Source organism: Rhamphochromis sp. 'chilingali' (assembly GCF_963969265.1).
Source record: "Rhamphochromis sp. 'chilingali' genome assembly, chromosome: 20".
In the NCBI taxonomy this organism is placed as follows: Eukaryota; Metazoa; Chordata; class Actinopteri; order Cichliformes; family Cichlidae; genus Rhamphochromis; species Rhamphochromis sp. 'chilingali'.
Window position 1 is genome coordinate 5,744,529 of NC_137947.1, and position 25,406 is coordinate 5,769,934.

The following is a 25,406-nucleotide window of genomic DNA, read 5'->3' on the forward strand; positions in this document are numbered from 1 at the left end:
AGGAAAAACTCCCTTTTAACAGGAAGAAACCTCCAGAAGAACCAGGCTCAGGGAGGGGCGGGGCCATCTGCTGTGACCGGTTGGGGTGAGAGAAGGAAGACAGGGTAAAAGACAAAGTTCTTCTGCATACTTTGGTTGTAACAAGTAGTTATTTGAGTTACTGTTGCTTTCCTATTTGCTATTCTGTGATGCCAACGAGGCATTTTCACCCAGAAAACTTTTAACTCACCGAATATTTTTTTCCTTTTTGGACCATTGTTCTTAAATCCTAGAGACGGTTGTGGGGAAATCACAGAAGATCAGAAGATATCAAAACACTTAGTCCTGTGTGTCTGCCACATTCAAAATCACTTTAATCACTTTCCTTCCATATTCTGATGCTCAGTTTGAATTTCAGTATGTTGTCTTGATCATCTCTAACAGCCTAAATGCACCGAGTTGCTGCCACGTGATTGGCTGTTAGCCCACCTGACGCTAATGGTCGATTATGTGTCCTTTTTTGCTGAATAACAGCCTGCAGTGTCTTAGCAGTTGTCTCCTGAGCAATCCCAGCCCATGCTGCCGTTGCGTTGGAAGACAAAATCAAATCAAATCTTCATATATCCTTCTTTCTTCATGATTCCTTCAAACTTTGATGAGATTCTCAGTTCCAGAAACATTGAATAATCCCCACAGCTTAATACTCCCGCCACAGTGTTTCATTGTGGGGACAGTGTTCTTCTGATTGTTCTTTCTCCAAACATAAACAGTTTCATCTCATCTGACGAAAGGGCATGCTTCCAGTATGAATACCCTTTCTCCAGGTTGTCCTTAGCACACTTTAGTCTGGCTTGAAGGCATTTCTCTCGGTCTGTGTCTTCTTTGAGACTCCAATTCTTGACTTGACTAAGTCGTTCACGAGTGTATTAACAGTTGTCATTAGACACGTCTCTCGCTAGTTTTCTTTCCAGTCTTTGAAATCTTTTGCTCCCTCTGCCAGGCTTCTTCTATACTGTGTGGCTCTCTTTGAATTTCTTGATGATATTTCTCACTCCACGTCTTGATGCATGGAAATGCTGTGATAACTTTGTGTGTCTATCTCCTGCTTTCTGGGCATCACCAATTCTTTTATTAAGCCTAAACTGTTTTTTATTTTGGTGCTTTCTTATCTTACAGCTCAAACCTTTCCTGAAGTTTTGGGTGTTTTTCTGAAATGATTCTGATATTTGTGCAAAAAGAAATCATTTATGCTTTCTAAAGAAAACTCGAATGCTTAGAAATACTGTGTTGAAAGTCCCTTGTTCTCTTAAAACAGCAGTTGGGAAAATTTGGTGGGGGGGGGGGGTCTAATAATTTTGTCCTCATCTGTACCTAATAAAGTGGCTAGTTTGCTATCTTCCATATAAACAAAAACAACAAGCCACCACAGGTACTTTTTTTAGGATGAATTCCAGTAACTCAAAACTAAATACAACCTTGTTTAAAGGCTTGCCAGTGTGCAGCTGAAAAAGAGGAGTCCCCTCCCCAGACATCTCTCCCGCCCCTTCCCAGAATCTGAACTTTTTGTCCCGCTTCTAATGTTTTCATTAGGAAAGTGAGCTCAACCAAGTCAGGGAGGGAAGGATTAGAAAGCAAAGGACCGAACACGGGGCAGAGAGGGAGAAGGGAAGAGCTTTATGGAAGCAGAAATCTTTGGGTTTTTATCCTAATTTTGAGTTAAAAGAGATTTCGGGGCTCTCACTTCTTTGTTTCTTTTCTCTCACACTCCTCACTCTTTGCCACCAGCTGCCCGCCAGGTTTCTGTCTTCATCATGAGCTGCCCCTCCGGCTCCTCGATTGGACTCCTCCTCCTCCTGATTGGCTATGCCGCAGCAGGTAAGTGCGGTGTGTATCGTGGTGGAGGTGGGGGTCACAGGTCAAACAGGAAGAGTCAGAGAACACAGAACAGAGATCAGCGTTTTGATTTGCTAAAACTGATTTATGGATCAGCTTAGTGGAGATACATCCGATCATCTCCATCCTACTACATGTTTGTAGCACAGTGCAATAGACTTTAGAGGTTTACAGATGTGTGTGCGTCTGTGTGTGTGTGTTTGTGTGTGCGTGCTCACATGAGCGCCAAACTGACATCATGCATGTTTGAGTGTGTTCGGGATTTTGCCAGCACATCTGTTACTAATTTAACTGCAGCTCTGGCTACACTTGAGCGAATACGTTGCGAGTATTTCTCAAACGATCACTTCATGTATCGTGTTCATCTGCCGCTTCAAACCAGCATTTCTGAGCTCTGCGTGTTCCAGTGTCACCGAAATCTAATGGAAATTCAGAAATATGTGGGACAATCCCTCAGAGCCAAATCTGTGTGTGACAGCCTCAGAGTGTGAATTACACTGACTTCATACTACAAGAATGGCCAACTGCAGGAAGCAAACAGAGTGAACACACACAAACACACAGACCACAGTTGATGTCATCTAAAAACTTCGTTTTTATTTCACACACTAAGTATGAAAAGATAATTGGGTCATACAATAGTTATATTAAAAAGAAAAGATGTAAATGCTACAAAAAGAAAAAGTAGTGAAAACAGTTGAACTGTCACAGAGCAAGAGGCAAAAGCAGTGGACGTGACAGTTGACTTGTACGCACAGAAACCAGATGGCTTTTCTGATGAACTTAACACGCTGAAAATAGTTCAAGTTCGTTTGTTTTTACATGAAAGAATGGAAGTGTCAGTGAAAAGTGAAGTCAAGTGCAATCAGCTGATTATATTCAAGCAAAGCACGGCTAGTGCTGTCTTTAGTTATTTCACAGTCAGCTGAAAGTAGCATTCAGCTGACTGATGTGTCAACTAAACTGGAGTCACTGCATGCCACCGAACCAGCCATCCATCCATCATCCATCCATCAAGCCAACCATCCATCCATCCATCTAGCAGCCATCCTTCTATCCATCATCCATGCATCAGCCATCCATCCATCCATTCATCCATCCATCCAGCAGCCATCCATGCATCAAGCCAACCATCCATCCATCAAGCCAACCATCCATCCATCCATCCATCCATCCATCCATCCATCCAGCAGCCATCCATCCAGCAGCCATCCATCCATCCATCCATCCATCCATCCATCCAGCAGCCATCCATCCATCAAGCCAACCATCCATCCATCCATCCATCTAGCAGCCATCCTTCTATCCATCATCCATGCATCAGCCATCCATCCATCCATCCATCCAGCAGCCATCCATGCATCAAGCCAACCATCCATCCATCAAGCCAACCATCCATCCATCCATCCAGCAGCCATCCATCCATCCATCCATCCATCCAGCAGCCATCCAACCATCCATCCATCCATCCATCCATCTAGCAGCCATCCTTCTATCCATCATCCATCCATCCATCCATCCATCCATCCATCCATCCATCCATCCATCCATCCATCTAGCAGCCATCCTTCTATCCATCATCCATGCATCAGCCATTCATCCATCCATCCATCCATCCACCCATCCATCCACCCATCCATCCATCCATCTAGCAGCCATCCTTCTATCCATCATCCATGCATCAGCCATTCATCCATCCATCCATCCATCCATCCATCCATCCATCCATCCATAGCTTGATTTCAAAGTCAAAGTCAAAGTCAACTTTATTTGTCGATTCTGCCACATGTACAGGACATACAGAGAATAGAAATTGCGTTACTCTCAATCCCTAGATAAATAGCAAATGAACATTTAAATATATTTAAATATAAAAGTGATTAAAAATGCAAGTAAAAATAATTAAAAAGTAAAAATTTAAATAAATACAATTTTACATATAACAAGAAAGCTATACAATATACAATATAATGGGTAAGTGACATTGAGTGTAAACCAGGCAGAGTAGTGCAAATAGGCAAATAGTGCAAATGGAGATTTAGTAATGTACGGTAAGAGAAAGTGTAACAACAAAGTCTTATGAGGTAATGCCAGTCCAATGCTCCACAAAGTGACTGGTAACTGGTGCAGGCCAGTGAGTGAGTCAGAGAGTGTGTGTGTGTGTGTGTGTGTGTGACAGAGTTCAGTGAGACCGTGGAGGAGAGAGGGGAGAGGGGGCAGAATCGGGAGGGAGTTAAGCTTCCTGACAGCCTGATGGATGAAGCTGTCCTTCAGCCTGCTGGTCCTGGCCTGGAGACTCCGCAGTCTCCTCCCCGACGGCAGCAGCTTGAAGAAGCTTTGCATTGGGTGCGTGGGATCAGCCGCTATGCAAAGGGCTTTTTTAGTGAGACGGGTGCTGTAAACCTCTACAGGAAATCTCTGTCCTAATTTATGCAGTAACTGAAATCTTGTATCACCAACCTTCCACACCATTCAAGTCATTGTGGTATGCATCGACCTGGCGTGTAGTTATACTTCTCAGGAGGTTCATGTCAGGTTACATAGAAGGCTGTTAAAATGGGGTTCTGGTTCTGGTGTTAGGTACAAAGTAGATCTGACGCAGAAGTATAATTCACGTGTAAGCAGGGATGACCTCCCGCTTCCCAGCTACCTACTCCAGCTCTTCCGGTGAGATACCAAGACCAAGCCAGCCGAGAGATGTATTCTCTCCTGCTTCTGCTTCTAGGAGGCTTCCAGGAGGCTGTTTTACTCTGAACCCTTTCCAAGTGTCCAAGCTTCTCACTCTATATCTATTTGAGAGTACCACCACCCCAGGGGAAGTAATTTCATTCCTTCTGTCATTGCCAGAAGCTCGTGACCATGGGTAGAAGTAGAAATATGGGTCCACTGGTAAATCACCAACTGTGCTTTTATGCTCAGCTCTCTCTTTACTACAACAGACCAGTACTGCAGAAGGTTTTAAACTGAAAGGAGAAGGTAAAGTTACCCAACCAAAGTGTCAGTTTGGATGTCAGCAGTGTGGAGTAAGGAGGAAAGGTCTGAAATGTCAGCTGACTTGTAGCTTAAACTTTAAAAGTAATGTGGCTGTCAGTTAAACAGTGAGCTCTGACCTGTATTGACTTTTCAATTTTACACTCAGCTGAACTCCTGCTCTCCTATAGAGAGCCATGCAAAGCATCACATACAAACACGCTCAACACACACACCAGGTAGTTGACCTTTGTCCTCAGCTGCAGCTGTGTTAGATCGTCATATCTGTGTTTGCTTTTCCTGTGGTGTGTTTTCTTGATGTGTGTTTACGTGTGCATGTGCATTTCTTAACCTCTTGGAAGAGCTCTGAAAGAGGAAAAACAGTCTTCAGCGAGATGGCCTGAAAGCACATGCCAACATAAACAGGAACAAATGCCTTCTTGCCGTTTGTTAACACAAGCTGGCGATTTCGCATCCGCCCCTTTTTATTGCATCTGCAAAAAAAGGCAGACTCAGTGGGCGCCACATACATCACAAACTTCAGCATGTAGCTCCCCGTTGCAAGTTTTACTCTAAAAGAGCAGGCTGCGCTGTGTACACGCTGACACTTAGATGAAAGCGCAGTTGTGGTTTGGAGGGATTTCAGCCCCCCTCACTCCCAACCAGATCCCCCTTTCTTCCCCCTGTTGTTTTTGATTTTGAAACCAGCAGCACATTCACTACAACAAAAGATTGTGGTTGTTGTGAGATGCAACAGCGAGAACCGCCACTTTGATAAATTCACATCTGGCTCTTTAGTGTAGATCCAGTGTAGGAAAACTTCATGTCTTTTGCAGACTTTTCATAATTCATCTGTCACTGTCAAATCAAAGCAGCGAGCTTTGCCAAGTCCTCATACACAAGAGTGAGTGCAACAAAACCCCCACTGCGGAGCACACACCGAGGCAGACATCTGCTTAGTCCGCTTGCTGGGAAGCCTGATGAATTTAATGTACCTTCCATCATCCATCGCTCTTTCTTGGCCCGATTCCTGCATGTACTGAACTTGGCACTCGCTGGACACCATAATGGTGCTTGTAAAAATGTTTCCATGAGAGGCTGTGGTAAAATCAGGGCAGCTTGATGTTCAGGTACAGCTGAACAAGGGAGTACAACTCTTTGTGTGTTGGCCACAAAAGAAAAAATGACTAATTGACCCCTAACTACAATACTTAGTTAGGGGTCAGGGTCAGCCAAACACTTCATAAAGATCACTAATTCTCAATAACATGCTGTCAAGCCTTAGCCGTCTACATTCACACCAAGTGTTTCGTTGTTTCTAAATGAGAGTGACTTCACAGCTGCAAGCATTCAGCCAGTGGATGAGACAGTCACTTTACTTTATAAAGAATAAATACTATCAAGGGGAGCTTGGCCTGTCGCCGATAAGAAGACGTTAAAAAAAGAAGCAGAGAGCTGCAAGTGAACGGAAGCGTCCCCCAAATACCCGGGCTTCAAAGAGAAACAGATAATTGGAAACTTAAGTGTGAGAAGGGAAATGCCTGGGACAATGCATGTGGCCCTCTCTGGCCTGCTGAAGCGAATTAACACCAAGCATCACGGCTGTCTCCTCAGCATACTAACTGTGGCCTTCAAGTAGGCCTGATCAATCGGCTGCTGTTTAACTAAAGAGTCACATAATTCAAGAAAATATAAACTGTTAAAAGGAGCATTGCATTTGGAAACGAGCAGATAAGCAACATAAGCTAAAAGCACATTTCCTCTGGTTAGTTTTCAGCTCTACATTAAAGATGTACATCAGATGGCAAAGACTTGTTTCTTTATAAGGACATGTAACAATAATATAAACTTTGATATTTGTTTTCTTTGCAAGATAAAGTCAATCTGCACAGAAACCTTTTCAGTTTTAAAGACAAACTAAACCCAACGTGTAATTCTTGAGCTTGTTTACATGGAGTACCGTTGTGTTTGCATGGCCAAACGCTGCACGCATTTAACATATAGATTTAAAAGACACATTCAAGGGGCTTAGGGACACAGCACCCATCAATAACTTAAAATCGCATTTAAAGTACACATGGTATCTTACTGGATTCACATGTTTGCAGGCAATCTGAAGGTTTTATCTGCAGGCTGATTATTTAACCTTCAGAATAATTCATTTATATTTGAAATATATTAATATTCTCTATAATATGAATGTTAACGGCACAGAGACAACACAAAAAATTAAAAACGAAAGGTTTCACATAGTTTTAGGAGTACTTGGCGTAGGGTTTAAGTCCTGTTTGTCTTCAGCTTGGCTAGAAAGAATTATTATCGTTTGTTACGCTGTATGTCTATGATATATAAGGACTTCAGTTCTAATTGGTCACCATGTTTTTAAGTGTTTAGTCAAACAAAACTCTGTTGACTTTCGTGACTGTAGATGCATATACATTCATATGGTACGATCATTGTAGTAAGAAAACTTCAAACTACACTGCAAAAATGGCTAGTCTATATTTAGGAAATAAATACTACATTTGATACAAAAGCACTGAAAACAAGTGAAATTATCTGTCCATGCAGCAAGTTTATTTTACTTAATAAGAAATCTTGAAATAAGATTTTTTAATCCAGAAATAAAAGAACACATTTGAGAATTGAAGAGGGTTAAAATAAGCTTTAAAAAGCTCAATTTAAGATAAAATTACTTGATATCAAGTCCCAAAAGTAAGTTAAATATGCTAAATTACAGTCTTTTTTTTATGTTTTGAATTCTTACTTGCAGCAAATGAATGCACTGCAACGAGAAAAATAGTTCTAATACTATGAAAAACTACTCAATATTAGTGAAGTATGATTAATTTGTTTCTTGATTCAGGTTGGCTTATCTTAAAATAGAGCCAAATCGATATTAAATCCAGGCAAAAAAAACCTTAAAACAGACCTTTTTCCTAGAATACTCCTTGGCTTCTACTGAAATCACAACCAGGACAAGAGTGATATATGTCAACATTTATTTCTCTCATGAGAACAAAATCCTTTTTTTAAACAATATAGGGCTGCTGCACAATCCCTAAAAGTCTAAATCAACCCTTTAAAAGGCCTAAACAGAGAAAAGAAATTACATTTTTGGCCTTAAACTTTTGTGACAGTCACATAGTCTCACAATGTTGTAAATAATGGCATTACTGACTTAAAACTTTACATGCCTCAGGTAAAGTGTCACTAAGAAAAAACAACAACTTTCATTTGTAAAGCATTATAAGTAAAGCCGTTTCTCAGGACATTGCTAGGCAAATTAGGAACAAAGTTGTACAAACGTACTACAAAACTAAACAAACTGCAAATGACCTGATAAAATCCTGCTTGGTATTCACCTATTTCTCAAAGAACGACTTCCACTCAGCTATTGCTTTCTTATATGCACTAGTGGCATCTTGATCATGGATGGCATCAGTGATTACCTCAGTTTGTATGACAGAGAGGACCGTTGCAACACATTTTGGGTATGTTAAGTGCAAGGTGTAGTAATATGCCATCAACACCAACATTCCTTCCCAGAAATCCTCCAAGGGGAGAGTGGTCACTGGTATGTTTCCTACAGCAACAATGCTGGTTGTTCCATCAAAAAGCAGCACTGGGGAAAAGAGAGGCCGCTTCTCCAGGTATAGCATTGCATCTTCACCCGGCTAGAAAAGCACAAAAAAAGGACAAATTCTTCAAGATTTTAAATGAAAGGGTTGCTGTGCATCCAAACAGCTTAAGACACAAAAAGCAATATCAACAGTTTAGAATGCTCCAACTGATTTACTGTTGGAATAGAAGAAATAAATATAAAATATCATGAATATGAAATTTTGGAAATGTACACAACAAAATCTCCAGTGTTAAATTAACACTAGAGAGTGTCTATATGGGTCCACACCTCTGAGTGTTAAATACAACACTGTTGAGTGTTAAATTAACACTTTGACAGTGTTATATGTTTAAAAGTAACCTAGTCAGTTTTGAAGATTAACAAAGGCTAACACTGAGCAGTGCTGATTTTCTAACACTGGAATATTTCTAACATTTTGATTTATTTTCCTGTGTTAGAAAATCAGCACTGCTCAGTGTTAGCCTTTGTTAATCTTCAAAACTGACTAGGTTACTTTTAAACATATAACACTGTCAAAAGTGTTAATTTAACACTGGAGATTTTGCTATGTATTAATTCTGAGCATGAATTTTCTCTAGTTTGCAGCATTTTTATCATGTCTATTTGTGCTTTTTTTCTCATTTGTTTTTTAAAACTATTTCTTTTAACTTTGTTACATATTCTAGTTTTTGAAGGCCTTTTTAAATATATCATTTCACTGCTTCTACTTGTATCCTAACTGCAATGTGCTTTTGCTCTGTGCTGCCTCTCTGGAGTAGGTTTTGAATAACAATTAAGAAATCCTGACTAAGGAGTAATTTAATCCCTGCTGAATTGAACTTCAATCCACTCTTATTAAGCAGGAAAAGCAAAATAATAATATTAATAATAACAATACAAGTAAATGGAGTACAAGTTACAGTGGCTGGTATTGCAGCTGTTCGCACCTTGAGGATATGAAGGAGAGCCTCACTGGCACTTCCCAGCCGCTTTGGTGGTGTAGTTTTTGAAGGAAAAAGAGATGGAAGTGCATTGAAGAGAGTGACAGTAAAATCCACTGTGAACGGAGAAAAGTATCTCAACAAAGCAATCCGAACATATCTGATGTATGGATTTAATGTATGCAAAGGCCACTTACCTCCACGTACATCCAAGGGGAGAGGAGGTTTCAGGACCTTCTTCCAAATGCCATAGAACTGCACCTTCGAACAAAACTCTGCCCATCGACCCTTCATTTGATCTTTGTATTTGCAGTTGGAGCCACCAATGATGCGACGCAGTTCATCCATCGCCTATGACAAAGTTGTGCTCAGTTAGTCAAGAACTAACTAAACCTATCCAGAGAAAGCAAAGAAATTTAACTGAAGGTAGTTGAACTTACATTTCGTATGTCTTTGAAGCACGGGTATGCTTCAAGTATTTTTCTAGGCCTGTCTTCTTCCCTTGTAACATCTGCGTCAATAAAAGCTCGTCTGGCCTCAAACTCCAGGTCCAAAATTTGAGCAACGTCACTTTGGTTGGGTTTTGCATTGGGTTTCCTGTACATGTTGCTCAAGGTTTTGTAATGTCTTGCCTGCATCTTCAGGCTGTCATGGTCTGCTAGGGAAAGCAAAGAGCAATTGTAAGACATGGTGTAACTAGACTTCACAAAATTCAGATTTTTCTAATCAGTCATTTCTAGTAAGGTTGCATGGTTGTTTTTAAGTATAATATTTATGAGAATTAATGTTTAGGTTAAATATGTTTGAGTAATGAACTGACCCTATATGTCCTGATCATTTCCCTTTGTGTCCTTTTCTTATAATGATCATGGATTTATGTTAATTGTTAGTTTGAACAGAATCAAATATTAAAACGAAAGTTTAAGATGCCCGTGAATAAAACTGTGGTGAAAATAAGGTAAAGGTTGTTTACTGTGTATATCGTTCACATCAGTGTGAACAGTGATTATGAGCTGATGGATAAAAATATTTTAGGTAATTTGATCTATGACAGAAACACTGTGATAAGGCATGATAGATGTGACCAGCATGAGGATTTACATGTGTAAATAATCAGCACTGAGTAACACCCATTACAACACAAAATGTTAAAATACTTACTATGGTTAACTGGCAAACTGGAATGAGGGATCTATCATATGTTGATTTTACACACCAACTCGAGTTAATGCCAAACCACTATGATTTATGGAATAAACACTTAGAACGGGGTTCATTGCTTCAACCATATTTTGGAAAGAGCTGTAATAGGAACAGTCAGACTGAGAGGTAGATAAGGGTGATGGTGGACTTACCAACAACATCATCTGGAGGTGCAGTTGAAGGACCTATATCAGGCCTGGGTGCAGAGCATGAGGCTGACTTGAATAATAGTGGTAAAGCCAGCGTAGTATTGTTTGACGTAGTTGGTACAGTGGAGGGTAGCGGCAATTGGGATTCTTTCTCTGAGGAAAAAACAGAAGATGAACAGAATGGGTGGTCTCTTTGAAGTTTTAGATGTCCAAAAGTCATTAGTACAGCAGACCAAAGTACACACCTGCATTTGAGTTATCCTCGCTGAGGTCATCATTGCTCTCAAGAAGTATGGTATAGTCACTTGAACCACTTGCTTCACCACTTAGGTCACCTTCAGTCCCATTGTCTGTGTCATCTGAGCTGAAAAGAGTCTTCCTGGGCCTGCCTCGTTGTGGCATGGAGCCCTGCCTCTTCCTTGGAGACTTCATATTTTGGAGTCGTTTGTACAGTTTGGTGTAGATGGTCAGCTGTGGTAAAATAATATATTTTTGTACATCCTTTTATTATCTCACTCAATTTTAGATATTGTAGTGGGTAAAGAATGACTTACGTATGGCATGTGTGTGTCAGCATCACGTAACATGGGGTAATAGTCGACAATCTTCTGTGACATTGCTCTCATTTCGAGTTTGGAGGGGTATGTTACTTCTTTCCCCATGGGACTAGCACGGAGGATTGCAACCATGCTGGTGACTGTGTTCCTTACAAGTCTGCAACAGAGCTCCTTCGACATCCTACAGTCCTTTTCCTTTCCACTGTGGAGCAATGCAAAGTACTGACTGCGCACCATGTCCAACTCTGAATCTGTATACACCACATACTCTGGTGGGTCTGGCATTTTCATTTTTTTGTCCGCAGTGTAGGAAATGGGAGTGGAAGTTTGAGGCTGACATTGTGACACATCAAAGCCTAAGGGGTTACTCTCGCTTCGATGGAAAGTGTTGGCATCTTGGTCAGTACTCTTAAACTATAACAGTTGTGGGATATAAACAAAAATACACAATTAGGCAAATTAATGCTAGACAATATGGACAGTAATCATCTTCTTAGTGGTATAATGTGTATTTACCTTTTGGCTGATAAAATCCCAAATCTTCTTTCTACGGAAGAAATTTTCATGGCCCGGAAAAAGATCCTTTAGGTCATCCCGGGTAAAGCTTCTCAAAGTTTCCTCATCAATATTCGCAGCTGTAAAAGAGAAAAACAACTTCAAAAGTGATATTTATTTCTCTTTTCCTGGGCGTGGCTTATAACATATTGAGGTCATTTTTTGTCAGTAAATGTATTTTAGCAATAAGTAATATTAACAGGATAAAATGTCAAACTTAAAACAGTTTATCAAATATTTGGGAATGCAATAAAACTATTTTTGGGTGTCTTCAAGAATGATGTTCCAAGTCTATTTAGGCAAAGACAGCTCAAGGCTATAATGTGGATAAAGTTCAGAGTAGAGTACAATCCTAGCTCTAAGTTTCAGAAATGATGCTAACAGATGCTAAGGCTGCTTAGCTAACGTACCAAAATAACTGAAAAATAAGACTTACCCTGCAACACAGACAGTATGGCATCATCAAACTTGTCCATGCCGTGACAGCAGTTCTCTAGTTTGTTCCAAAGCCTCCACCCACAGTACCTGGAAATATCCTACAGCTTAAATAAGATCATTTAGCTAAAGTTAACACATTAGCTAGATTGCTAACTAGCAGCAGCCCTCACAAAACACGACTTTATCTTAATAACACCATTGTACCATAGTATTTTTCAAATCAACTTAATGTTACCAACCTTAAATTACTGTTCGCTTTGTTTAGATAAATAATTTTGATCTTCGTAACGGTCCTGATGGTGAACAAAGCAGGGGAAAAGAGTTTGTCCCACGTGAAAGTAACATCACGACAGGAACTGAGAATGCGCATGCAGAAAATTATTTATATTTAAATTTTTTTAAGTAAAAAAAAAGAAAATAAAAATATAAATTCAGTCTTAAACACTTATTGCCTAAAAATAAATATAACTGATGTAATTTAAACCTGAAAAATTGGATAATTAAGGATACATATATTTTTAAAATCGCCTACCTTTCCCATGGTCCCACACTCTCATCTGTGGCCTTCAGTGGAGAGCGGTAAAGTAAAGCTGCATTGCTACAGCGCGAAAACAGTTCACCATGGCGCTCTGGAGATGTATGATCTGTTTTATCTTTGTTTCTTTAACTCTGAAGGTGCTCCTTAGCCACATAAATGCAGCTCATGGTCGAAGGCAGGATTTTTGGGTTTACTGTGGAATAGATGGCTGTGAACAAGATTTCAGAGTTTTTAACTCATTCTTTCGCCACATTAAACGGACGCACCCTCTGTATTTGACGAATGGAAGCCCACCAAGAGGATGGAGGATCCCCCCAACATCCCACTCTTTAGGATCGGAAAATTTTGGTGTTTCAGTCTTTGCCAACTGTAGTACTGCAACAACAACCAGCACCGTGGAAATATCAACTGGTGGATCTTTGGCTGAAGTGCAGGAGCCTCAGGTTGTTGACAGCCCGATCACGGTAAGTGTTAAACTAAATAAAATGTAGTGTGGCTTCTGATGACAAATTTAGCTATGTCTAACTCCTCGTATTTGGTCCTATATTACTTTTAATCCTTTTCTCCATTTTTAATCAAGAGAAATTTAACGAGATCTCGCGATATTATATCGCTAGATATTGTTCTTCAAACTGTTACAAGCGATTTCCACTATGGTTGGATTTTAAATCACAATTTCATCCTGCAGGATGAAATAAAAAATAAATAAACAGAATAGCAGTTCAGTGTAGATAGTACAGGCTATGCTGCAGCCGGAGAAGGCACACACTCTGCGGCTGGCATGTCTCCTGGTGAAGTTTGCATCAAAGACACTCTCAGCGCGCTTAAATCGTTCAATGTGGCAGCAATTTGGGTATCTCGTAGGAAGAATTATAAGTGGTGAATACGGTTTCAGGTAAGACACAGAGTATTTGGAAGCACTGTAAAAAAATCTGTTGGCCAGAAATACTGCCAAAACATGGATAAGAATGATTTTCTTGAAAATTAAATTAATTAATAAATGCATACAATAAAATATATCCATATACTAATACTAACATAAATTCTAAGTGCAAATCTAAATTACGTGATTTAAAAATACATAAATAATTTAATAAATACAACAAACATGTAAAGAAACTAATATCTAAGTGCGAACAAAAATTCATTATTTAAAAAGATAAAATCTTATTCTCATGAATCCAATCCCTAGCCTCATCAAAACAATGGACAACCCCTTTTTTATTGTTTCTTTGTCTTTGATTTCTTTTCCATTTCTTTTTTCTTTATTCCAAAGAATGAATATTATATTATCTTATATTATATTGAATATTCACAACTGTAACACTAGTCACTGTCATGCACTTTGTTTTTTAGTGGACCAATCATTAGGTGTAACTGATTATACCTGTTATGTAAGAATTTCTATAATTGGCCAGGAGTTTGGAGTAACTTTGTTTTTCTGCTCTAAAGGAAGAAGCTGTTGCTACAACATCCTTTACCAGACATGATATTACCAGATCTGCTGCAGCTTTTGCTATCAGTGTTCAAGAACAGTGCCACTTATCACAGGTATGTTATAGTCTTAATGGATCAATACATTACATAAGGCAATCAATGTCTTACTTGTTCATAATGGAATTCAGAATTATTATTTTTTTATATAAATGCAGAATAAGTTACTTTTGTTTCAAATGTTTTCACAGAGAACGGTCAAACATATCATCTCAGGAGTGCAACAGTATCAGGCTGTTCTTTTGGATACGCTCAAGGAAAGAATGAAGACAGTGTTTGAAGATAATGCCGAGGGAACCACTCAGCTTCAAGATGAGGCTTTGGCTACATTTGATAAATTCATGGATCCTTTCTCCACCATTGCATATGGACAGAGTAGAGCCATAGGGGAAATGTTCTGTCCAGTCAACGCAGAGGAAGTAGTAGTATCCCAGAAGATATGTTGGGTAAAGCAAGGTCTTTCAAGGGTCATGTCCATAAGGAACAAAAGTTTTTACTATGTACCATTAATTGAAAGTCTAAAGCAGTTAATGACTAATGAGAGAATCTTTACCATGTTGAACACTGCACCACAAAGAAGCAGAGAGGGATTCTTCTATGATTTTAGAGACGGGTCCCTCTTTACATCTCACCCCTTGTTTTCTCAGAGGCCAAATGCATTGCAATTAATACTGTACACAGATGAAATTGAAATATGTAACCCCTTAGGGTCCCATGCTTCTGCAAACAAATTGGTCATGTTTTATTATACTTTAGGAAATATTGATCCAAAATTTAGGTCAAAGTTAGCTGCAATACGACTTCTTGCTATTGCTAAAGCAAATGACATTTCTCAGTGGGGTATTGATGTTGTACTGAAAAGAATACTTCAAGATCTATCACTGCTTTACAATGGTGTAAGGATTGAAATGTCAAATGGTGAAATTGAATTGTTTGGTGCTGTTATAGCCATTTGCGGAGACACGCTAGCCCAGCATGAGATTGCTGGCTTTAAAGAAGGGATTGGTTTTGCTTATAGCAAATGTAGACACTGTGAATGCAACTTTGATGATATGCAAAGTGTTTTTGAGGAGAAGAAGTTTGTTCAAAGAACTCTGGAGAAACATATGAGGCAGTGTTTTGAAATAGATAAAGCAAGCACAGATTTATTGAAAGCGTCCCTCAAAACTACTTATGGAATTAATAGAAGAAGCAGACTAGTTGATGTTCCTGCATTTGACCTGATCAAACAAACTCCACAGGACATAATGCATGTTATTTTTGAAGGTGTTGCATCAATGGAAGTTAAATTTGTATTAAAACACCTAATTCTCTCAGGACAATTGGAATTAGACAAGTTTAATTCAGACATTCAAAATTTTCCTTACTCACCTCTTGAAATACGGGATAAACCATGTCCTATTACCTTTGGCACTTTAGTGGCTAACGACAACAAATTGAAACAGTCTTGTGGACAGATGCTAATTCTTTTAAAAATATTACTTTTTCTTTTGTATGGTGTGGAGAGTGAGTATGTTGTATTTATTAGAAAGTTAATTATGATAGTTCAAATAGTTCTTGCTCCCATTATTTCTTTACAAACTGTATTGCAACTGAGAAGTATGATTGAAGAACACCTGTATCAGTTCAAGCAACTTTTTCCCGAAGCCAATATAATACCTAAGCAACATTATATGTTGCATCTTCCCAGTCAAATCTTATCCCTTGGACCTTTAATAAGGAGTATGTGCATGCGCTTTGAGGCAAAGCACTCCTATTTTAAACAGTGGGCTTCTAAGTTAAATTTTAAAAATGTTTGTAAATCCCTTGCAAACCACAATCAATTTCTTGAGTGTTGTCAAAATGAAATAGGCACTGAACATCCTATTTTTGCAAAAGAAAAGGAATTCGGGCCAGTATCAGCTGTTAAAAATAATGAACATGTTAGGAAAAAAATTAAAGAATTTTTTGGAATAGATGTCATGCAGTCTGTTGTCTCAGTGAAATGGTATGTTCTAAATGGCAATAAATACATTGCTGGGAAGTCCATGATTATTGCAGATGTGGATGGCACTTTCCCTGTGTTTGGACTGATAAAGGATATCTTTTTGATTGACTCATCTTTTATTGCTTTTGAGTACCAACGCTATGAAACTTTGAATTTAAATGAAGACTTATTGGCATATGAAGTAACTGTGCCCATTGTTGCTCAAGCTACAGAATTAGCCCATGAGCTCATTGATTATACTTCATACTTTTCTATTAGTTTTAGGGACAGTGTGTTTGTGCCAATCAAATACAGTCTTTCTGATATTATTTCCCATAGAAATCACCCTTAAGATTAGGGTTGCACCAAGTATTGGCTTAGTGTAGTTTGTGATGATATCAGTTGACAGTCATTAAATGTTCGCTAAACCAATGTCAATGTTGTACCACATAATGCTGGCATGCTGGGACAAACAGCTGTCTTTGAAATGTGATTTGTATCATAAATTGTGGTTAATTTTTTTCCCTTATATGTACAACTTTGAAGTCAGACATGATTTTGAATAAATCATATTTTCAACAGGTGCCTTTTGTGAATTTCCTAAATCAAGCAAATTGAGTTTGTCACTCTATCTTGAAACAAGTGATATTTTGAGAGACATCTGGTGAGAGACCTAATGTAGGCTATTTTAAGAGTTATTCTTCCCATTTCTGGATTTCTGTACTAATATAGACACAATTATATGGTTATTCTCAATTTAAGTTTATTATCTAAAATCCAGACTTAGAAACAAGTAAATCTTTTTTTAAAAACAAGACAAATAATCTGGCCTGTCTAAAAATAGGATTTTAAATCATGGCAAGCACCAGATAATTTGCAGTGTACAGTCAATTGTTTAGCTTAGCTTGACAGAAATAGTGGAAAACATAAGAAATAATTAAACTGGCTTTGTCTGAAGGGAACAAAATCAGCCACAAGCTCCTCTAAAACCTCTCAGACAGAGCAGGAAATACATTTTCATCCTCAAACACTCAGTGAGACAAATGTAGAGATGATGATAGATGCAAGCTAGCTAGCACAGACGCCAGTTTGGGAGTGTTTTTTGTCCTTAGACTAATTCACCTCACCATGAACTCTTCTTCTTCTCATATTTCCCTCCAGTCTTGTTGTCTTTTAACTCCTCTTCTCTCTCGGTTTTTGAAACAGTTTGACAAAGCCCCGAGCTGCCACTCAAGCTAACAAATCCAGAGCCTTTTTGGTGGCATGGATGGAAGAAATATTAGTGGGTAGCCACAAAATTTTGCTTCACCACGAGTCAGTAATACATGAGAATGTGATAATGAAGTCCTGACCACAAGTTAATAAGGCACTGTGGCAACATCTTAGTAATGCATGGCCACAAGATACGAACTCTGTTTACCCACCCGTCAAGTACGGCTATTATCTCATAAAGCAGGAACGAACTGGATTTAATTGGATTTTGTTTTATTTCTGAATGATTATCAAGACCCATCAAGATTTTCATCAGACTGTTAACATTTCCCATGATGTGGTAAACTCCACACGGTTTGCCAACAAAGGGTTTTAGGTTGCCAAATATTGTGTATAAAAAACACTTTGGACTCATAGATATGAGCAATGTTGACAGGAAGTGCCTTTATTTCTTATTTAGTGGTTACAATGATGTTAGAAACAAGAGGCAAGAGTTTGTACATTATTCTTCGTAAAGCTACAGTATGTTGGCAAGAATATTCAGTTTGAACCACACCCATGTGGTTATTATTTGAGGCTTGCTCTATTTTTTAAATGTATTCATGCTTTGGGGGGATAACAGCCCTATTAAGCCCAGAGTTGTAGGTAAATGGCAGATTTCACATCTTATGGCTATGCACTGCTAAGACACTGCCATGTTTAAATGATGTGCTTCCCGTGCATAATTAAACTGTGACCAGCAGCTGCATGTCCCGTAAAAACATGCCTGCTTTTGCATTATCTTTGCATGCAGTTGCATTGTTCTAATTTACCTCCAATCCTGCGTGAACACAGTGAGCCTAGGATTACACAACTCTGAGCTGATATAAAACAGATGAGTGATCCGTCTTTTAGTTCAGCTCTCCTAATCAGCTGGCTAGTTCCTGTAGTGTGTGACTAAAGTTTTGTTAAGCTCACAGGAATAAATTCATCTCCTTATTCTCATCTCTCATACGGTGTTAAAAACAGCATATTATTAAGTACCTTTCATGATTCATTATTATATCTTGTTTGCTTATACTGTGCATCTGTAACACTGAGTATACATCTAATGTGTTTTCAGGTCCTGAGCCCCACCTTCTGCCTCAAGCAGTGCGTTCAAGCGCCTGTCAGGAGCACACGAATCTTCACCACCGCCTGGATGTAGTGGAGAAGGTGTAGTTTCTAATCTAACCTCACATTTAGGCCTCAGTGGTTTGAAACCATCAGGGTTTGGAAGTCCCTCCCTCCTTGGTTTTGACAGAATGAATGCCCAATATTCCTCAACATTTCCTTTTTCATAACATTATTAATACACTAGTGATCTACTCCAGATCTCTACATCATCTCATCCAGCAAACCCCAGTCCTACTCAGACCTTACCTTGCGTTACCAGCTGTTTTGGGAAACTGTTTTATTCATTCAGATTCATCAGTGATGATTCTATTATTCATACTACAACTTATTAATGTATTATTTACTTGTCAACCACGCATGTCTCACGCTTCCTGCAGCAAGTGGAGGACACAGTTGAAAAGTTGGAGGTTGAGCTGGCTGCTCTTCTGGATGCCATTGAGGCCCCAAAGTGGCGCCACCTGATGGACAATGTGGGAAAGACGGCTGTGGACATCCTTGAAGATCCAGTAGAGAGAAGCCAGTCCTGAGCCAAGCAGACATCCATATAGGGTGGACTTTGAATTTTCTTGTTAAAGAGAAACTGTCTATGCATTTATTCTATATTTTTCCATATGAAGTTTGTATCATACAAAAAAAAGAAAAAAAAAGAGGAATTGTTTTGAACAAAGCCAAGCCTCTGCATTATGTATACTTACAAATCCTGTGACAGCCTTGTCTCTATTCTAGTCAGTCCTAGATTCCTCTTCACTGTACGCTGCTATTTAGAGATCAGTTCACCAGGGACGCCTCTGTTCACCCAGTACATGCCCCTGCTCTTCACTGCCCCCTACTGTCTGCAAACAAACTTTGCCATTAAAGCTGCATTTGGGTAAAAATGACACACACGCCAAATTATTGGAAGGAGATTTATTTTCATTATCAAAGCGATTGAAGCAGCATGTTTTCTGAACACACGGAGCAGTTTCCGTTTCAGCAACAAGGCCTTTTACTGATTCCCTGTAAAAATCCTGCAGCACAAGAACATTATGCAAAGTAGGATCATAAGGGAGGAAACAAGTGGCATGGATCACATTTTTCTTCTTGATTTCTTTTCTCGACGGGGCACTGAGTTTCAAACTGTAACCACAGACTTAAGACACCTACAGAATCTCAAAAGAGTCGGTGAGAAAATGGTTGAGACATGCTGCTGCTGGTCAAACTATATAGCATGATGGCTTGTTTTAAAACACAGAACATTAATACATGAAGAAATATGTCGGGAGGGTTTGCACGCACGATCCAAGTAGGAATGATCACTGATATCAAGGAACGAAAGCCTAGATTAGTCTGGTGTAACTTTGAGAAAAGTTACGCCTAAATTAACTGTTAAAATCAAATATTTTCCATTTACATAATTAACACATTGTTCCACACATTCCTCAGGCCTACGGTGAGTCTGATGCTGTGCCGACAGAGTCTGAGAAATAACCACAAATGGAGACAATCAGTTGTTTTTTTTTTTTTTTTTCTTTTTCTTTTTTAATGCAGCAATTTCTGTATTGAGGTGAAGTGAAAACATGCCCCAGTTTCAAATCTTCATCTTCTGCTGCAGAGACAACAATGCAACACTTAATCCACAACAGACACACAGCTGCTGACCTCATTCCACTCACCATGAGGGTACGAGCCTGTATACTTGGAACAAAGCATTAAGACAACCTACAGGATGTCAAAAAGGTACTGCATATCATCTAAAATATCATGCCGTCCATGTAACACTGGGATTATACAATTTGTACAGCTTAAAGTAAACAGTCACGCAGGCCGGTTATACTCTGATTTTGGACTGTGTCGATAATCAGGTGAGCGTCGAGGTATGCTATTACCAAAAGCTTGTGCATGCACAAATCAGCCGGTAGGGCTCAAGCTCCAGGCTTTGGCAAAAAACAGGCTTATACTGTAAAGGTACATGCAAAAATAAAAGCACAGGGCTCAAGACTATTCAATTTCTCACATGTTTTGGCAGACTTGGAAGATAACATTTCATGTCTCTTTAAGAAAGCTTCTTAATCTAATCATAATGTAGTGTTTTAAAGAAACAGCTTACTTTTGGGAAACACACCTATTTGCTTTCCCTTTGGGAACAAGGTCAAAGCATCTGTCACGTTTGAGCGTCAACTGTACAGCTAGAGCTGGGGAACTGTTAGCCTAGCTTAACAGTAGAAGTTACGTCATTTTATCAACTTCCTACTTGTCTGAGTTTTATTGGAGGTTTAAAAATTCAACAAGCGCTTAATAATAGATCCATTTTATTAAAAAAAAAAAAAACTTTATCAAGCAGTCAGCCTGCGTTTTGAAAGTATCAGCTATTAGGTTAGCTTAAAATTAGCTATGGTGACTACACAGCAGCCATTTTGACATAAAATGCTAAATAAACATAGGTCAACTTATCACATTAATTAAAGCTTTTCAAAGTTAAAATAACAGAACGTTCTTTAATGTCATTTGTAGAACATGTTTACCTGGTATTTCATATTAAAAAGGCTGGTGTGAAGAAGCTGTAATCACAAGTCTCCGTATCCTAGCGTCGAATGTTAGCAAGCTAGCTAAGAGCTAACATGTCATAAGCCAAATATGATACTGTCTTTTGTCTCTTTTGATAGAGGTTAATGCTATGTTCACATCATATCAGAGTTACTGTGAACACTGTAAATATTTTTCAACCCTGCATGTGCGAAACTGCATGTGAGTAAAACGACTCAGCTCCTAGAAAAAATATTCATTGTGAGCTAGGCTAACACATCGATCTGTCATATGAGACTAATAGTGAAGAAGCCCACACCTGAATTAATAAGCTATGTATTATTACAGTAGACTATACGGAGCTCTGTGTGCTTTATATTTCATGTTAGATTGATATTCAAGTTTCCATTTGAAACATGTCAACTGGTAACACTTTACTATCAAGTGACATTACTTGAATAAAATGTATCAGAGTTTGGCTTTTTTTCATAATTATGTTAGAACAATCTGTTACTAGGCAACTCTCACATTATAACACTGAAAGAACATTAACACAGAATTTATCAAGTTCTTATTTGTAGCTTTAAAAACAGAAAGACGTTACAAAGCTAGAGCTGCCCTGCCAGCAAAATCCCAACTCTTGCCTGTCACATGACCATCAGCCCGAAATCAAACCATTGGTGGTTCAGCAGCCCAGTTAGTGGTGTAGCTACATGTTGAACGTTTTATCCATCCTTTAAGGACCACTCATTCACTACATCTAGCTGTTTAACCAGCAGAGCACATTAACACTACATTAATATTTATATAAGAATTAATCACACAAGACAAATGTTAACTTCTAAGCTTTTACAGGTTTTGGTAAGGTGTTTTGCCCTGTGGCTACTCTTTATGTTAAGCTAGGCTAATCACTACCTGACTCTAGCTCTTTATTTAAAACAAAGACATGAGTATCGATCTTCCCCGGAAAGCCACTGGGCCTAAATTAATCCCCCTGTTGGCCACAAGAACAAATTTTTTTTAAAATACAAAAGCTTCAGTCATCAAGTTGGTTAATAGCTGGGCATTAACTGTTTCTGTTGGCTGTTTAGGCAAAAGTAAATAAAGAGTGAAGCAAATATTGTAGCTAATACTGTTTTACCTGTTCATGTGATATTTCACTCATGTCCTCTAATTACACTGTGGAGGCTAGACCATTCGTTGACCGAGCAGAGTGGGAGTGCAGAGATGCACTTAGGCCAACACTGTTCTGTCTGCACCTCACAATTAACATTACAGCAGGCAATGGCACAAAATTAACTGAGTGCAACATTAAATTGTGGCTCCAACCCCCAAAGGTCAGTCAAAGCTGCCGGGGTAAACAGCTTTACTGGTGGAAATGCTGCATCAAGACAGCAAACAGGTGTATTTCCCAAGATGCATTACCTGAAATAGACAGTTTGCACATCATCACGTTATGATTGTATAAATTACGATGTCTTCACTTGCAGAAATAACTGACTTTATGTTATCAGAGGGATAAAGAGACATACATTCACACACACAAAGTTCCTTAGAAATGGTTGCAAATGGTAGAAAAGCTTTGGCATATATTGCCTACAAGTTGTGCCTGCACACTTGGAAAGAAGAGCGGGATGAAGTGGTGTGAAGCTTCACACAGCTCTTCCTTAAGTTTACACGTCGAGTTAGCAGTCCCACATAAAACTGTGGTCAGTTTAATTACCTACACTGTATGCTATTTACACGGTTTTTCAATTTGTTAGGCCTTCAGGTTTTTAAGGTGGTCTTTTGCTACATATTCTCAGACTGAGATTAACGGCGCCACCCTAAAATGTACCACTCTCACTACGACAATCAAAGAGTAGCTCATCTGTGCAGTTTGATGTACCGACAGGGCACAGCTACCCCAAACCAACCTCTACAGGGAGATGATCTTTATCCTAAACTAAGCACTTAACAAGATGATGAAGTCTAGTAAAGCAAACAGAGCTTTCTTATAGATGTGTAAAGGATGCCATTGTTGGCAGTGAGCTGAGTTTCAGAACCCTCTTTGGGTCAGAGCTTGGTGCAGGGCTAAAATACTAAATCTTCGTAAGCATTTTGGACACAGTGACAAGCACAACTTTTCATTCTGATTGCTGGACTGATTTTAACTTCAGTACCTTCTCCTCCTAAAAAGGCCTGAAGGGGAAAAAAGAAAAAACAGCTAGCTGGTTAAGACTTAAAAGAGGAAAATCTGCCCTATAACGCATCCATGGCTACGGTGTGATTAACAAATACCGATCATCATCGACAGGCACAACTTTAAACAGGTTTACAACATGAAACCAGTCACACTGTCTTTGCTGACTGCAGACAGCCATCAACACTTACTGGAAATGTATCACAGGAAGGTGTTGCAACAAGAGGAAGGCGCTCCAGGAGGAAAAAAATGTTCCAAATTAGGGCACACATCACATGAAAGGGGGGGAAGAGTGAACTGAAGACACAGGCAATAAAATAAACCGAGTGCCTTCGTGTGATGAATAATTCAGTCGTCCCCCATCGGATCTGGAACAGGGATAATAAAGGGAGGCACCTCCACCAAAACCACTAACCTTATTCAAAAAGCCGTAGACTGCTATTGCTCGGGATGTCATCATGCTCGTGTGGCTCTCTGCTTATGGAACGACACCTCCTAGTAAGTGATACCTTATTATTTTGTCATGCTATACTGTAACATTGCATAGAAGTTGGAGCTTACTCTAGGGCGGTAGGTACAATAGGCAGGGACTCTCTGGGATTCCGCTTCATTCATGCCTTACCAAAAAGATGCTATGGGGGGCGGGGGGTGTAAATGAGGGGAACCGTTATGGGAGCTGCTGCTGTGCGCCAAGTTGCCCCGCTGTCATTTTTCTCTGCTGTAGGCTACGACATGAGAGAGAGGTGAGAAGGTATCTGTTGGCATGGCACAAACACCGCAGCCGCCAGAGAGAGCTGCCATCGTCACTGTGAGGCGATGTGGCGCTAGCAGCTGCCGGGGGAGGAACACACTGAGCCGCACATGCTCAGTTTGGAGGCAGACTCGGGAGCCTGCTCGGGATCAGCTTCCGGTCCTGGTTCTGGCTCGTTCGCGTCCTCATCGGCGGCTCCGCTTTCTGCCTCTCCGTCCCCGCTAGCGTCATAATTCCCGGCCTCTGACTGACCCTCCTCCTGACGCTTTTTCAACCTGAGGAACACAGTGACTCATGAATATGTGTGCATGTTTGCCAGGTGCACTTCTTTTCGTTCTTCTCCTTCCCTTCACTCTCCAATCGCCTGCTACAGGTGGCTGCCTCTAACCTGGACGTCTCTTCCTGTTCTAAGGTAGTTCTTCCTCGCCGCAGTCACCAAGTACCTGCTCAGAGGGGATACATCTTATAGTTTGAGTCTGTCTTTAATATTATTATCTCACTACACAAACCCATTCAAGATAAACTAACTGTGAACTGGCTCTATATAAATAAAACTAAATCACCACATTTATGATGGCAGCCGAGATATGCCCCCATGTTGTGTAATTAAATTATTTTTCCAAACTTTTGAGCTATAAAATCCTCAGAAAAATAGTCAAGAGGCCTTTAGACTTTACTATATAATGCACATCACTGCACATAATTCTAGACATTATGCCCTCTATTATAAATAGAAGTAACATGCCATTAATCAGACCAATAGGATATAATAAGACATTTGCCACAGAGGAGGACTGCAGTAACATTGCAGCGGCAGGACCTGGTCAATAATAAATGAGGCAATAATTTAGAGCAGCACTGAACCAATGTTGCTCACTTTACATACAAAGATACATTCTATGATAAATGGACTCTAAAGTAGTCATTTATGTTGTGCAGTGTGTATTCTGCAGATGTAAAGAAAACATTAGATGCATTAAATTTAGCTACACTCTTAAAAAGCCTCCTGTCATGTCTGATTTACATAACCGAGCCATTTCATTACAGAAGCTTGGCTGTCGTAAAGGTCTGGAGTAATATGTAATGCTTTTCTTCCTATACCAGTAACTCTACACTGCATGCTCTTGGAGGATTAAATTAGCATTTGCTGTACCTGTTCACATATGGCGGCCCTTAACTTGTTCCCACTGCAATCTTACGAGCATTTCCAGTGCCAGCCCCACATTCACCAAAGCAGTCGTGGTATAAGGTGACAGTTTTTTTTAAACTCATCATTATGACTGCAAACCTTTGAAG

General features: G+C 39.5%; 3 protein-coding genes and 1 long non-coding RNA gene across 6 annotated transcripts in view; 2 read left to right on the forward strand and 2 right to left on the reverse strand.

The window, feature by feature from the left end:
• Positions 1–7: 7 nt before the first annotated feature.
• Positions 8–21,799, forward strand: LOC308388082 (placenta-specific protein 9-like). Of its 2 annotated transcripts, none has more exons than XM_080868576.1 (4): positions 8–104; positions 1,765–1,854; positions 18,623–18,714; positions 19,053–21,799. In XM_080868576.1, the coding sequence occupies exons 2-4, from the start codon at positions 1,791–1,793 to the stop codon at positions 19,200–19,202; spliced, it is 306 nt and encodes a 101-aa protein (XP_080724702.1). In that variant the 5' UTR covers positions 8–104; positions 1,765–1,790; the 3' UTR covers positions 19,203–21,799. The 2 variants fall into 2 exon arrangements, with proteins under 2 accessions (XP_080724702.1, XP_080724701.1); XM_080868575.1 differs by lacking the exon at positions 8–104 and adding an exon at positions 1,577–1,675.
• LOC308387789 (uncharacterized protein) lies at positions 7,584–12,954 on the reverse strand. Its single transcript, XM_080868064.1, has 10 exons — positions 12,843–12,954; positions 12,309–12,397; positions 11,834–11,952; positions 11,315–11,731; positions 11,006–11,231; positions 10,764–10,913; positions 9,849–10,066; positions 9,606–9,759; positions 9,415–9,524; positions 7,584–8,519 (listed from the first exon to the last, which is right to left on the reverse strand). The coding sequence occupies exons 2-10, from the start codon at positions 12,346–12,348 to the stop codon at positions 8,208–8,210; spliced, it is 1,746 nt and encodes a 581-aa protein (XP_080724190.1). The 5' UTR covers positions 12,349–12,397; positions 12,843–12,954; the 3' UTR covers positions 7,584–8,207.
• LOC308387791 lies at positions 13,183–17,118 on the forward strand. The gene is made up of 3 exons (XR_013969991.1): positions 13,183–13,312; positions 14,301–14,399; positions 14,534–17,118. It is a non-coding gene; the product is annotated as an uncharacterized lncRNA (long non-coding RNA).
• The window catches only part of stk32c (serine/threonine kinase 32C), a 103,766-nt gene continuing 99,764 nt past the window's right edge, over positions 21,405–25,406 (reverse strand). For both annotated transcript variants that reach the window (XM_080868571.1, XM_080868572.1), the window contains one exon: positions 21,405–24,385. In XM_080868571.1, the coding sequence (XP_080724697.1) occupies positions 24,184–24,385 (202 nt within the window). In that variant the 3' untranslated portion in view covers positions 21,405–24,183. The remainder of the gene's footprint in view (positions 24,386–25,406) is intronic.